Below are 16725 nucleotides of genomic sequence, written 5' to 3' on the forward strand. Positions count from 1 at the left end.
TGCTCAAATTAGGCACTGGGATCTTATAACATGTGAAATAGATAACAACCGAAAACTGAGGTATACTGAGGATACAGGAAGCCTTATTTAGAATACTTTTTAAATTATGTAAAAAATGTTTTACCCCCTTAAAATCTACAATGAATTTCATTTCTTCTTTTCTACCATAAAGTGTAGATTATGTTAATACTATCAAACATTTCAGCCGTATTCCGCCCATAGTACTTACCACAAATATTACCTTATTTAATCAAAAAGCCCTGGGAAGCATTCGCATTTTACCCCCAAATATGAGGAAACACGGGCTCTAATAAATCATATTCTTTCATTTCTACATATACACGCACCTAGAACATTCACCCTTTTTAGTTAGGGTGAGGACTGACACGCAGAAATAAAAAATACTCATATACATGTATCTGCATACACATGACCAATTAAAAGCAGTTAATTTAAAGTTTGATCATCTTGTTCAGTTTTCCTCACACAGCTTCAAATCCTGGTTCAAAATTTATCTCTTTGACAAAACTTACATTGATCAATCTCCACTCATCTCTGATCATTTGGTATTAATACTATAAACTCTGATTTACTGATTTACATTCCTCTCAGGACTGAAGGTGGGCTTTTATAACATGTTGTGCCTTGCATCTATATAAGGATTCATGGACACTGCTATACGGACATGCCAATGTGGGTGACGGACAACTTATGCTAACTAGATTAAAATGCAGCTTTAAGTAACTCTATAGCATAATAATTTTTTAAAGATTTCATTTACTTATTTGAGACAGAGCAAGAGAGAGAAAAAGCAGGAGGGGGGTGATCAGAGGGAGAAGCTGACTCCCAGCTGAGCAAGGAGCCTGATGTGGGACTTGATCCAGGGACTCTGGGATCATGACCTGAGCTGAAGGCATATGCTTAACTGACTCAGCCATCCAGGAGCCCCTTAATGCAAACTTTTTAAACCCCTTTGCATATATGAATGCCTGCCCTAGAAATAGTTTTTGGAAGTGTTTATGGTTAAATTTTGATATGAAAATAAGGATACCGTAGGTAATCTTTTACAGTGAAAAGTGAAAATCTTTCGACATAGTACTACTCTATATACTTTACATAGATTAATGACATTAATAGCTACTATGAATATTTCTACTTTAAGGTAATAAACATATTTGATGTTTCCTTTTTTTAATTAATGCATTGTTACTGTTTTCTTAAGAAAGAAAGGAACAGAAAAACATTATCAATACCTGATATAATAAGTGCATCTTTCATCAAGGATTTTAGGAGATAGGGTGTAGAATGAAAAAAGACAGAACAGAAGACAAATAACTGATTCCTACCTTAAACATTAAAAACTATGTCAGAAATTTCCATATACTTAAGGAAAAGTCCATGACAAAAACTATGCCTGCATAAATGATTTTTTAAGATTTTATTTATTTATTTGAGAGAGAGAGAGAGAGAGAGAGAGCAACAAGCAGGGGGAGTCACTGGGGGGAAAGGAGAAACAGGTTCCCCGCTGATCAGGGAGCCTGATGTGGGGCTTGATTCTAGAACCCTGAAATCCGACCTGAGCTAAAGACAGATACTTAACCGACTGAGCCACCCAGGCACCCCAACAATGTTTTTGTTTTAAACACTATTTGGGGGCACCTGAGTGGCTCAGTCAGTTAAGAGGCTGCCTTCAGCTCAGGTCATGATCCCAGGGTCCTGGGATCAAGCACTGCATCGGGCTCCCTGCTCAGCAGAGAGCCTGCTTCTCCCTCTACCTCTGCCGGCTGCTCTGACTACTTGTGTTCTCTACCTACTTGTCAAATAAATTAAAAAACAAAACAAAACAAAACAAAACCTTAAAAAAATAAAAATAAACACTAGTTGGTTTAACAAGTCAAATAAAAAGCATACCTTGATTTAAATTATATATACATTCAGCAGAGGGTACTTTGTGACATTTTATTGAAAAGTACACCACAGACAAGGATTAGCAACATAGGCTGTAAACTAGATGGTAAATGAGACTGTTTCCACAAGCACACATATTCAACAGTCTCACTGCTCACTAAAATCACATCTTTTCGATGGTTCAAACAAGGGTATGAGCCATACAAATACTTTCCTCTCTCCAGCCTGGATTTCTTCCTTAACTCCAGACCACTATAGAAAATTGCTTACTCGATATGTATTCTTTTTTTTTTTTTTTAAAGATTTATTTATTTATTTGACAGACAGAGATCACAAGTAGGCAGAGAGGCAGGCAGAGAGAGAGAGGAGGAAGGAGGCTCCCTGCTGAGCAGAGAGCCCGATGTGGGGCTCGATCCCAGGACCCTGCGATCATGACCTGAGCCGAAGGCAGAGGCTTTAACCCACTGAGCCACCCTGGCGCCCCTCGATATGTATTCTAAGATATGTAATAGAAACAGCATTTCCATGATCCTTCTCTTCAAATATGCACATCCACAATCCTCCCTATTTCAGTAAAATGTAACTCCATTCTATTAGTTGCTCAGGCCAAAACCACTGGAGTCATCCCTGACTCTCCCATTCTCACCACTGTTAGATGGTAACGGTCCATCAACAAATCTAAAAATCTTTTTTTTTTTAAAGATTTTATTTAACAAATTTAAAAGTCTTAAACTTCAAAATATGTCAGAATCTGACCATTAACTACATTCGTCTAGTTACTTTATCTCTCACCTGGATTATTCCTATAACCTCTTCCTCGGTCTCTCAGCTTCCCACCTTTGCCATCCTCATTCTGTTCTCCACAAAACAGCAATATTCTACTTAAAACCCTCTAGTGGCTTCCCACTTCAAAGCAAAAACCAAAATCTTTAGGTTGGCCTACAAGGTTCTAATTTCCTACTCCTACCCCTCTTGTTTCCTCGCTTTAGCCATAAACACATCAAGCATTCTCTGCTTCAGAGCCTTTTCACGTGCTATTCCTGCAACATTCTTGCCCTTGATATCCACATGGCTTGCTTCCTTACTCCCTTCTGAGACCTACTCTGGACAACCTTTCTAAAATTGCAAACCAGTTCCAACACTCCCCTCTCCATTCCACTCCCCTCCTGACTATAAGTTCTGTGAAAAAAAGGGTTTTGGTCTGTCTTGTTTACTACTGTATCCCAAATCCAAAGTAGAACCTAGCACCTGACAGGAGCTCAGTAATGATTTGCTGAATAAATAAATGAATCCCCAAAGAATCAGGAAATACCACACCACTACAATCTCAAAATTCTCTCCAGAGAGTATTTCTAGTATTTATATTTGACAGTATTACTAGAACTTACTTGTTTAGTCTCGTTCCAAGACTGGTTCCAAATTTTGTACACATACATGATTTACCAGCAAGGAAGTATGCATTAACTTGAAAACCTAGCATTTAATGACTATATTAAAACAAGTAACAACAACCCACACCAACCTTTAATGAGGAATAGTGGAAAGAGCACTGAATTGGGGCTCAGAAAACCCAACTTCTGGAGAACATACTGCCACTAATTAGATTACAGTTTAACCTCTGTGGGCCTTAGTTTCTTTATCTGCAAAAGTGCTGCGTAATTCTGATAATGTTTTAATTTCTGTTCTAAAAATCAGTTGTCCTGGATAAAAGCATCTACCTTTGGTTTTTCATAGTAAAGTTATCTGAGAACATATTTAAGGGGATAGGAAAAACATTCCAAATTCGAAGAGGATCAAGAGAAACAAAGCTTACTTTGTGGACAAAACTGCAAATGCAAACTTGAAAATTCTCCATGTAAGTGCTATTTTATTTCAGACAATTAGAACATACAGGTAGGAGAAAAGAATATAAGGAGCACTGAACTGTAATCAGAAGCTTGGGTTTCACCAGTAAATTCACTATGCAACCATATGAAAGTCCTTAATTAATCTCAGAGACCCCACCTGTATAATAAGGGGCCTGGTCAAGGCCAGGGTCACCCAAATGCTAGTTGGGGAGTGTTAAGGATCAGAGTCCTATGACTCGCCATTAGAGAATCTGATTCAGTGGTCAAGGTGGGGCTGAGGACATTTTATGTTTTAAATAAACAACTCATCCAGTACTGATGCAAGTGATTAATAAATCAGTAGTGGTTACTGCTTTGCATGATCCCAAAACCCATTCACACAAACATTTTATGACTTTGGGCAGTACTGTGCCTGAATTTCACAGAGTCAAGAACTCACTTCTTAAGACTTCTTTAAACTCTTCCTCATACAAGGTTTCTTGCTCATACTGCCTCAAATACAATTGCAAAGTAATACTAAATTCATTTTCTTTTGGCATAATCTTGTTTTAATGTTTTGTTGACTAGCAAATAAAAAAGACCTGAATAAAATAAGCTAGAGAACATGTACAATTTCTAAGCATTAACATGGAACTTAATTAAATCTTTCAAGAGAGTATTTTTATCTCACTTTTAATTTCAAAACACGTAAGTATTTTCTACTTTATCACTTAAAAAATATTTTGGGTGCAAGTATTTTCAAAGTACTTTCACAGTTTTAATGCAATGCAAATTTGTTTTGATTAAAATAATGTTAATAATGTTAAGCTAAGTAACATTTGTATGAAGCTGTTTTTAAAAGCCCCTTTTTAGACCTCAGAAAAACTAAGACTTGCAAAGTCTATTTCTTGACCAAGAGAGGAAACTAATATTTATTGAATCTTCACTATATTTCCAAATGTAGCTTAAGTACATTTATATGTTGTCTCCTGTTTGACAACTTTTTAGTGTTATACCTGTTTTACAGAGGATTAAAATAAGGCAAGAGTGGTTATATAATACCAACAAAATTCCCTAGTATTAGGAGGCAAAGCTAAAATTTTTACTAAGATCTTTTTCTTCTAAGTCATATGTGTTTCTCATTATAACAGGATACCTCTAAATATAAATTTCAACGTAAGATAATGCTAATGTTACTGGTGTCTTTACTTACTCTAAAATTTTCAAGTAACAAACCCATATATTAACACCCAAATGCACAAGCAAACAAATGACCAATCCTCTGCCCCGAAATTAACAACCTGAAACATCAATCTGGCTGCCAAAAAAAGCAGGATCGATGGCTACTAAATATTTCAACAGTACAAAATTTCTGGTTTTTTGTTTTGTTTTGAATTTCCACTTCTATATTGCAGTGGTATTTTGTTTCAATTTCCCATTATCCAAAATGGTGTATCATTTGTTCTCATTCAATTTATAAATTGAGTACAGAGTACTTTGTCAGAATAGATGGAGCTGGACCAAAACAATGCTGTATCACTGCCTTAGGAGCAATAGCAGAACAGTAAGGGGACAAGCGCTCCCATTTTGCTTGTTATGCAACGGAAAAGTCCTCATTAAATACCCCCACAGCACCTCTGTAGAAATCATGCCAGTTTAATTATCCCTCAACATAGCACATAGGTCAATTCATGACTCCCCCACTTTACTATGAAATTATATCTCTCTACATGTTAGGCATGAAAGCACTGTAAGCTCTGAGGCAAGTGATTCATCTCTAGTTCCTTTGGTGCCAGCCCTGAAAATAAAGGGCAATGCCCAACAGTGAGGCTCTGGGTCAGAGATGGATATGGTACTCAAAGGATTAAGGTCCTGATATACCTGTCTAGTTGGCCTTTTGTTGTTAGTAGATTTCTTTGCTGCAGAATATTTACCTGAAAAAATACATATAGTACTACACCTGCAGGGATAAATTCTACCTATTATTTCTATTAGCTAAGAACAAGTTGTCTTCACTGCATCTACTTGTCATATGAAAAGCAATCAAATGGGCTTTTTTTTTTTTAAATAGAACAAAAGCTAACCTAATATTCTTTAGTTTAATGTATCTTACTCATTCTAAGAAATGATTTTTTTTAAACAAAAACATTTCTGAAGATAGAATGTTTCTAAAAAAACCTCTGGTCTCTCAGACTTGAGACACAGAGTATGTGGGAACATGTGGACATTTCATCAAGAAAAGTATGAGTTAGGGGTGCTTGGATGGCTCAGTTGGTTAAGCATCTGCTTTCAGCTCAAGTCATGATCCAAGGTCCTGGGGTCAAGCCCTTCATCAGACTCCCTGCTTGATGGGAAGCCTGTTTCTTCTTCTCTCTCTGCCATTGCCGCTTCTTGTGCTCTCTCTCGCTCTCAAATAAATAAATAAATAAATAAAATCTTAAAAAAAAAAAAAAAAGAAAGAAAGACAAAGCATGAGCTAGCTAAATAGGCAAGCATTATACAAAGACCTTCCTAAAATATCCTCACTGCAAAATAAAGCACAAAGGGTCCTGGGATCAAGCCCTGAGTCTGAGTCTAGGTTCCCTGCTCAGCAAGGGGCCTGACTTTGACTCTCCCTCTGCCCCTCCCCTGCACATGCTCTAAATAAATAAATAAAGTCTTTAAAAAATGCTATGAAATCAGCTTCTGCATTACTCTCAAGTGCTGTACTGCTCTCACTGTATGCATTTGCAAGCATGACAACACACATCTACATTTCCATCTCCTTGGCTTAATCAAAGAGGATAAAAATCTTTAAAGTATTTCTTTAAAAGTGTGAATGTCTGAGTCCTGTTTTGACCTCTTACTGATAGATAAATTTCTTATCAAAAGGATATGGTAAAAAAAAATTTTAATTCTGAGTGCATGCATAGGAAAAAATTAATTAAAAAATTTTAAAAGGAACCTAAGGCAAAGGAACTGGGAGGAGTAGAGGGAATAATCCTTGGGGAAAGGTAAGTTTAATCAATTTGTGACTATGAAAACAGAAAAAAAATTCTTTGTAATTTTAGTTGTTCATAACATCACAATAAGAATACTACACAACTTTCATTCCTCTAACCCACAGATTCTCAGTCTCACACTGGTGACATTTTGGGCCCGAGAACAGTTTGCTACAGGAGGCTGTCCTTTACATTGCCCCTACCCACTAGATGCCAGCAGTGTCCTGCCCTCCACCCCATCACTTGTAACAACCAGAAATGTTTCAACAGAGGGAAAAATCTGCCCCCTGTTGAGAACCACTGCTCTAACCTTTCAGTTACCAACTGAAAAAAAAGGTTACCCTAGTTTCTCTGAAATCACCTGAAGGGCAGAAAACAATTTTAAAAACCCATTTTAAAAGCAACATTAATTCAAGTGAGTTTTCTAGCTATAGAAGAAAAAGATTAGGACATTTATTTAGTTTTTGCCCAGGAATTTAATATATAAGGATTTACACAATGGACACCTTAAAAATCTGGAATATCAAATAAAGTACCTTCTTTTTCCCTTATGCATTTTTATTCCCTTATACATTCATAAAATACCACCAATCAAGCAGCTGGAGGTAAGGAAATATACTCATTTTTACATTAGTGCCATCTAATATCAGAGATAGCTTCACTTTACATAATTTATATTATTTAGTATTAACAAAGATAATTAAGCAAATGTTTAATCTAGGTCAACAATTTTGCTAAATACTTGATTTATATGCATGATCTCATTGGAAGAAGAAACAAATTAATTTACTATCACTATCATGAGTTATAAAATTCCTAACAGAGGTTTGGTTGTAACCAATCTTCCCGGTAAACTTTCAAAGACTTTACATGCCAGTAAAATACAGTAATCAGAATTTGAACACAATAAGCCACACACAAGCATGGCACAGATGAAAAGGAGCTGTATCAACTCTTGGAGACTACTAGGGTAACAGTGATGGGTAAGTCACCACCTGTGACTACTAATCAGCAGAGTTCCTACATTACTCCTAAATGCCTAATTTCCAAGCACTACATTTTATTTATTTTTAAAAACATTTATTTATTTGAGAAAGTGCGTCCGTGCACACATGAGTGATGGGAGGGGCCAAGGGAGAAGGAGACAGAATCCTCAAGCAGACTCCCTGCTGAGCATGGAGACTGACAAGGTGCTCAATCCCAGGCCCTGAGATTGAGCGGAAACCAAGAATTGGCTGCTTAACGAACTGAGCCACCTGGGCAACCCCCAAGTAATAAATTTTAGAAAACAAGTATATTCAGCAACCCCAGAAACCCAAACATAAAGGAGAAAAGGAAGAAAGGTATTATTATCTAAAAAGCAATAAAAAATGCAAATGCACACTAATACAAAATAAGCACTGGATTCTCTCAATTGATACACTTAAAAATTAAAATGAGCTCCCTTATTTTCAATAGCATTTTTTATTGACAAACACTTCACATAACATAAAACTCACCATTTAAAATGTACACTTAAATGATTTTCAGCACACCTATCTTGCTGGGCAACCACCATCACTAATGACTCCAGAATAGTTCCATCACCCCAAAAAGAGATCCCGTACTTATTAGCAGTTAGTCCCAATATCCCCTCACCAATCTCATTGCAATTACTAATCTATGTTCTGTCTCTATGGATTTGCCTGTTCTGGATATTTCATGTAAATATAATAATGCAATATGTAGCCTTTCGTGTCTGGCTTCTTTCACTTAACATAATGCTTTCAAGGTTCATCCATGGTGTAGCATGTAACAGTTCCTTCTCATGGCTGATGAATAAATCCCTTATTTTTTGCAGCAATTAAGTGAAGCATTTCAAGTACTGTGTTTAGACATGTCACCTGAAACATTTTCAGCCATTCCTGGAGGCCTGTAGGTGGTTGAACAGATGTAATTCGGCGTCGTTGTTGCCCTTGGCCATTGGCTGCTCTCAGGTCTCCAAAAGTTGTTGGTGTTGCTGAACATGGTACAAGCCCAGTGGTACTACAAAAAAAAAGAAAAAAAAAAAAAACCCACAACAGAGGAAACAAAGATAGGCATTTATTAACAATAATGGGCTTTAATTTAATAAGAATATGATCTGGCACATTTTGAACATCAATAAAATTATTACTTTTATTTGTTTATTCCCAGAGAGCAGGGATACACAAAATCTAGTCTTCTATTCTTAGAGTAGGTTTCCTGCCTCCTACATAGCCACCTGTTATTATCCCAGCAATGCTAATTGCAACCAAATGACAGAATCTCTATGGCAAAACTGCAACTTGTTGATACATATAAGTAATGTTAAAATATATCCTTAGAAGATACAGTTCCCACCTCTCTTATGACCACTCCTTAGTGACTTAATTAAAGAAAAGTTTGTTTCCCTAATAAAAAGATCTGTAAAGCTTACTAATGTACTAATGTTTTTAAAAATTCATACGTAGAAGCAGTATGCTCAAATATTTTGGACATTTTATTAGATATGTTCTAAATTATTTATAATATTTATTTCTCTCCAACTTTCCACTGTTGTTCATAAAGCTTAGCCTAGATGACATTTGACAGGAACAAGCCTTGATTAGACATAGATTTACTCAAAACAGTTAAATATTAAAAACTTATTATGTTATATGTAAAAATAAATAAAATGAGATGATCTAAATACTTTAATCCAATAATTTAAACTCTGAGACATTAAAGAAAAAAAAACCCTGAAACTGAATTCTGCCACTAGTAAAATGAAAGAGTTAAGACTAGATGATCTATCTCTAAAACTGTCCAACTTTCCTAAAAATGACTAATAGCAGAACAAGTATAGTTATAACCAAGTTATTAATATCTTAAGCTTTACTTTCTAATTTCAATAATAATTAAATCATTTAATCTTCAGGTAAATACTGAATATCTCTATTTTAGAAACATTTGGAAAAAAAAGTGTAGGAAGATTCATAATTACATTTGTAAAATAATCTTCAATTTATTGAGCTATGATAATAAAGTGTTTTAAATCCAAAGAACATACAAATTGTATCCTAATAGCTCAGTATTTAGCCCTGATGAATTACTAATGAAACAACTCCCCAATTCTTTACTATACAACGTATCTCATTATTCTGTTAAAAAATATATCTTAGTAACCAGATTTTACAGAAAAATCTACAGATCTACCACATTTAGATCTTTTAACATTATACATCTATGATAATCTCTAAAATACAACAATTAAATCTATCTTCCTGTCTATCAAATTTCAAAGGTAAGCTCATTTTCTTCTCCAAAATGAAACAGAATGTGATCATAACTTAAATTTTCTAATAAAGAAGATGGAAAATCAGTTTCATTCTTATTATTAGAAAATCTGTCAAAAAAATTAAAAAACACCAAACATATACTGACAAAGTCTCCAAAAAGACATGGAAACCAATATACTGTTTGGTTTGCTTTGATAAGATTATGTTAAAAGTGTTAAAAGGCTGAAAACAGAATTGCACCTTTTCAGGTGCTTTCTCAATATAAAAAATAAGCAACTGAAGGCAAAATTTTATTAAAATGTGTTCTCTAGTAAAAATCCAGCATTTATTTACAAGTGGCCTTAAAAACAACTGAAAATTTTAATACCTTTGTCCTGGTATCAGCCATATTAATAAAAGGCCAAAATGATACGGCTGACTGGAATCTACACATTAAAAATAGTACATTTTTAACATTAAACTCAACTTTCTCATCTTCCTTAAGAAATACTTATCAAGACTAGAAGAAAAAAGCAAAAATGAAGTGAAGAGTTTCACTTGTCTCTCTTATCACTCCACACCCTCTGGTGGAGGTGCCCAAACACAGTGAAACTGTCAAAAGGCAAAGGGCAAGTAAGAGAGGGGGACAGGACAATCAACATGGGGAAATCACACAGAAAGCATTTCTTGAATAAATAGGAGATAGTTTTATTTATCTCTTTGTATCATCTCTGCATTTTTTGCATATAAAACTAATTATTATGATTTCTAAATTTCATAGAAGAGCATTTGAAAAAAAATTGTCTACAACTGAATGAAATAAAAATATAAACTCTCTGGGGAAAAAAAGAGATGCAATCTCTAACAATGCCCAATCACAGAAACTTAAGTATGAGCAGTGTTAATTTTATTGCATCTTATATAATAAGCGTAACTTTAAACCAAAATATTTAGGGGAAAAAAATGTCACCATCACGAAGTTCTTATTGCTTCTAGAGCTAACTTTTATTAAGTAATCTGAAGAAGTGACAATTATCCAAAGAAAAGCAAAAAAAGCTCTGAAGATACTTTTGTCATTTAAATTTTAAAATACCACATTCTGAATGACATCCAAAGCCATTTTTAATTGGCTGGGTAATAGATATTGTGCTTAAGTTAGCCTAATTAGCATGAGAGAGGGAAAAGTTTTATATTGATGCAAAATCCAGAAATGATGGAAGGTGCACAAAACAAGACTACAGTTGTATGTAGTTGTTATGGAAACTATTTTACTGGTGTGGAAATATATGTGTTAAAAACATAAGATCTACCAAGCAAATAAAAGGGGATTTCTAACACAGTAAGATTTATTTAGTAACTGTGAGGTTTATTTCCCTGCTAATAAATGTATCTTCAACTTTGCATATATAAATATCTATCCTAGAATAGCTGTTGCTATAGTAACAAGATATATTTGCTCATATTCACATTTTAGAATTTACTTTTCAGAATTCCTTAAAATCTGTGATTTAAAAATTTTGTTCATAACAGAAATTCCGCTTGTGTCTTATTTCAAAGTATTAGTAAGAAAACACAGCCTATAGTGATAGTCATTCTTCTTACTTAAAATTATGTATTTCTCGATTTTTAGTGATCTCAAAATGTGTTAGAGTCAACAGTACTAGTGACATTATAATTCTTTGAGAATAAACTGGAAGAAATGTTTTTGGAATTATCACCTCTTTAAAGAAACAAAAATCATGAGAGAATCAATTATTATACTTAATATTACCTTGTATATTCTGAGACTTTGCATGGTTTCTTTCCCAAAGAAAAAGAGCGGACCTCAGAACCATGGTCTAATTTTCTTTTCATCTATAAGGTAAAGCAAATGAGATAGATTTAAGAAAAAAATCACCTGTCCCAACTATCAAATCTTAACATTAGCACTGGCAATAGTGAAAAAAATTCTTAAGTTTTCATATGCCTAAATTTTCATTATTTAGGGACAGTTAATGTATGTAGAAAATAAATGCTTCATGGTTTCTTCTACTAGTTCTACTTTGTTTTACTCCTTAAAGACTAGAAAGGTGAATTTCCCCCTCTCCAATATTTTATCCAGAAGAATAGCATATGCTGATTTAAAAATTGATATTCATCATACATATTCCTTGAGAGTGATATGCCTTTCACATTTTCCAGTTTAAGAAACAACATGGGGGAAAATGTCATGTTAATACACATATTACAGAACCATATTTACCATGTCTTTCTTAGTGATCATCATTTTCCTTTAAAAACATATTTTCAAGATAAAAGGGACAACAAAATTCAACATTTTAAAACCTGAATGGAAGTAAGAGTAATTGAATTTAAAACACACAGGTTATTACAAAAGTGTAAAGAGAATGATGTAAATAAAATGATCTTGAAAAGTAATTATATAAGGCAAAAGCAATGAATATGGGTAATGAGGGGAGTAAAAAAGTAAATCTGTAACAGGAGAGAAGTCTGGAGTTGGTATAATCAAAGGTGGAAAAAAAGCCATCAATTGATATTTACAGAGAATATAACTTCACTGACAGATGCTCACTCAGGACAAAATATTCTAACTTGAAAAGCAACAAGAAGATTTTAAAAGGATGAGTTAAATATCTTCGTAAGGTATATCCAACATCTACAGTTTTTAAGTATTTCCTTATGCTATGTATGTGTAATACTGTAAATACATTCAGAATTGTATTTTGTCAGCATCAAAATTGAAATATTTATTTTTTATATTTCACCATCCGTTAACTGAGGTCATCTAACTATAGATCTGTTATAAAACTAGAAAATAAGATCGGTTAAGATTCAACTTTTTCTACTTCAACAACCCCCTCAAGATTTGTGTCTTCTAATTAATTACTGTACCACTGAAAATTATGGGGAAGGGGGGGAGACCCAATGTGTGATAGACAGCTATCCTCATTTTTTAATAATAAGGTGAAAACCCTTGCTTTGCAGCAGACTTCTTTTCTTACCTACTGCCTCACATGGGAACATCATAACACAGCATGCTACATTATAAATACTAAAAAGAACCAACGAGACTCAAAAAATTTTTGAACCACACTCTGGATAATAAAGACTATGTGTTTATCATCATGAAAAAGTCTTCCAAAATACAGGGACCATCTTATGGTATCAGGGGCTAGAGTGAGGGTACAACAAGCTCATCCACAATTTTTACCTTAGTTCAAGAAATACCTACTGGAAAGAAATGGAATTGGTCTTATTTCAACCCTTCGGAAGTTTCTGTACTCATTACATCGTTTTAAAGTGATTCCTCTCAAAAACCATTATTTTCTTTCTCCAAACAGTTTTAGTAAAAAGGAAAAATAAATATATAAGCTTTAATATATAGATAGCCACGTGCTTCCATGTATATAAATTATAGACACGTACATATACACGCAAATGTATCTATCAGGAAGGTCAGTCAGTACAGATCACCTTAAAAATCTAGTTTTTTTCATAACTTCCACAGATTCTTATTTTCAAAATTAACATGAGAAACTTTGATATTCATTCTAATTAAGTTGTAATACTGGCTTTCAGAACTTCCCTGGGTATCTTGTAAATACACATTGGTGCAAATGCTATTTGCCACCAAAAGCAAACTTTATTTCCATCTTAGAAACCCTTCAATGAATAAAAATGCCCAAAAGACATATTGAGGGAACCATTTAGAAAGGATTTTTTATCTTCAGAGTATTTTACTAAATAAAGCACTTTCTGCAGGACTATAGAAGTCTCTTAAATATTATATTGTTTACTGAAAATCCTGACTTTAGAACCAAACATTAATTCTGCAATTTTTTAAGGGGCATAAAAAGTAAATACGACCTTTTAAAATATAAGTCCTAAATATTCTAGTGATTCTAGACTTTAAAAGAGTCAGCTAAAGAAAAAAGAAAAGAAATATATATGTATAGAAGGTATAGAAAAATTAAAGGCAGAAGATTCACTAAAAGCCAACTAAGGGTAGAGTATTTCCAGGTCAGCATTTAACGGAGCCACATTTCCAAAGTCTAAATATATTTTTAGTGAAAAATTTCCAGATTAAAATATTCATTTTACTTTAAATTTAAAGCTGTTTACAGCTTACGTTGTCTTTGCATTATTTGCTTACATTCACATTATAAAACAGAATACCAGCCATCCAGCCACCCACCAAAATTAGAGGATACTGCAGCCATCTCTGATGATACAGATTTTCCTTCTCAGGCAGGCACACACACACACAATCACACAACACAGAAAGAAAACAGATTACTTACTTTGTAAAAAATCATTTTTAGTGTGCCGTAGAAACCCATATTTTCTGTATTTTTCCCCTTCAGTGATTCTGTGCCCCCGTGTGTCCGGCTGCTTGGCAGTCTCTGACAATATAAACCTTTTTCAGGTAGGTATGTCACAGATTCTAATGTGGACATGCTCAGGCACGTCAGAAAGGGAAGATTAGGGAGCAGAACCGGCAACAAAACTCCACAGTAAAGGCAAATGCAGCTCAGTATCAAACAGCTTCTCGGGACACACATACATACATGCAGCTTGACTGAGGAGAACTCGAGGGAATAATGAGAGAGAACCGAGAAGATTATTGGAGGAGACTATGCCCTGTCAAAGCCTTGACTGAACAGATTCCTCCCTCAGCAGCAGAGGGATCAGATTACATCTTCCCTTGAACACAGAATGGTGCAGTCCAGGATTCAGCAATGCAGACTGCACATCAATTATATGGTGATCCGCTCCAGGGAACCCGTAAGCACACAACGCACTGAACAGAGGGAGGATGTGGGCAGCGAATGAGACCGCCCCCACACAACAACCCCCTTCCCCTTGCGAACTTTCAGGAGATTATTTTGTATTTTGGAAAACCTGCATTTCGGCAGAGTTTTAAATGGCAAGCCTCCTTTCCACAAATAAGTGCTTTCAGAAACATTCTGAAAATGGAATATATTTTCCATACAGTCTTCCCAACAGAAGCAAAGCAGGCTATTTCCACTAACTGTTATCCTATTGCAGTCCTGCACAGACTGATCACATTTTTCAAATAGCTTAGATGATAGAAAATGAGCAATCCCAAAGGGAGAAATTAAATAGTCTTTGGGGGGATTTACAATAAAGTAGACCAGTTTGGAGCACATAACATTTGCAGAAATTATGTAATAAGTTATATTTCAACTTGCATATTTCTTATATTAACATTTAATGAAAATATTCCCTATGTTTTTCCATTTCACTCATTTAAAAACATATCAAGAAAATTACCATACACTTCATCAATTCTTACTAATCATGACAATTTATTTTTAAGACTATCAGGTTGGTATTAAGTGTATAAAGTTTGGCCAAAAGGTTCTTTTTCTCCAAAGAAGCAAAAACTGGGCTCATTGGAGAGTCTTAACCTTATTTGTGAATTAAATCTTGAATAAACAAGAAGCACTGGACTTCTACCTCCAAAATTATTTTGAGAGGAAGGTATATTGCTATCTTTAAAAAGGCATTTTACATAATAATAAAAAAATAACAAAGTTTGCCCGAAGGCAACCTTTTTCTCAGAACAACTACTTCACAAATCTAGATATTTTATCTCACAACTTGCTACACAACTAGCTTCAGAGGCAATTACAAGATTCCTTGGACTAGAAAGGCCCATTATTAAGGGTCTAGTTAATTAACTCCTACCCTCCCCATTAACATTCTTTATTACAAGTAAACTGTGTGCCTATAGTTATTTAAGTACTTAAAAAGTTTGCTCAGAAAAAAAGAAATACTATTTGGACTTACTACATTTTACTACTCTCTGCTATGGTTAAAAAATGATTTTCATTAGGTAAATGATTTTAAATGCTGTGTAAAGTAGTTATCGTAATTTTAAAAATAAATATGTTTACCTTTATAACTAAGACATTAAGTCAGTGTAATGTCTTTTACTTTAAAACAAATGAAATAAGATAATCTAAAATTTTATGAAGATATATATCTTGGGTCTTCTGGAAATTACATCCTCTGTATAATCTTTTTAAAAAATCTGACTCTTAAATTCTTACCCTCAGAAACAGTATGTACATGTACCCAACAAAAAGTTAGTTTTCTAAATAAAAAATAAGCTTACTTCAAAGGAAAGTTCTTTTTAGAAAAAAAAAAATCCAACTGTTAGGAATGGACCCGGACCCATAAACCCTTTTGTTAGAAGATTCAGAGCACTCAAAGATTTAAAAAATAATAATAATGCAAAGTTAAAAAAAAAAGTAATTTCCCATTCACCACCTGCCTCAATTCTGGGCTATATCAAGAAACTAATTATAAAATGAACACCTGAAATTTTCTCTAAAATTTTTCAGTGGTAACTAGCTTATTAGAGGACAATGTATACCTTGACTTCAATTGAAATCATACCCTCTCTCTAAATGAAGTAACTTTTCCAAATTAAGTCCACTCAATTGAGGACAAAGACCAACTTTAATAAACCAATGGTGACTCTCAAAATCTAAGGTATTTAAAGAAGAAAATAACTTAATTTTGTATATTCAAAGGAATGCTCTTACGGCTACAAAGTTCCTTTGTATGGGATGAAGTTATGGGAAAACCTGATGCTCACAAATGTATATTTTTATATAGGTATATATATTCATGTTTTATTTTTGAATAGGCAAAATATTTACATGATTCAAAACTGGAAATGATAATCAAAAAGTATATACTGAAAAGACTTTCTACCACCTG

General features: G+C 34.1%; 1 protein-coding gene across 4 annotated transcripts in view; it reads right to left on the reverse strand.

Annotated features, from left to right (window-relative positions):
* FBXW7 (F-box and WD repeat domain containing 7) overlaps positions 1-16725 on the reverse strand; it is a gene marked incomplete at its 5' end in the record, with an annotated part of 240174 nt that overhangs the window by 18891 nt on the left and 204558 nt on the right. For 3 of the 4 annotated variants that reach the window (XM_080795261.1, XM_080795260.1, XM_080795263.1), the window contains 2 exons: positions 8599-8740; positions 11744-11826. In XM_080795261.1, the coding sequence (XP_080651387.1) occupies positions 8599-8740; positions 11744-11826 (225 nt within the window). Of the gene's footprint in view, positions 1-8598; positions 8741-11743; positions 11827-14273; positions 14535-16725 lie in introns of those variants that run through there. The other variant, XM_080795262.1, reaches the window with a different exon arrangement.

The sequence above is a fragment of the Martes martes genome (assembly GCF_963455335.1).
Source record: "Martes martes genome assembly, chromosome: 2".
Classification (NCBI taxonomy): domain Eukaryota; kingdom Metazoa; phylum Chordata; class Mammalia; order Carnivora; family Mustelidae; genus Martes; species Martes martes.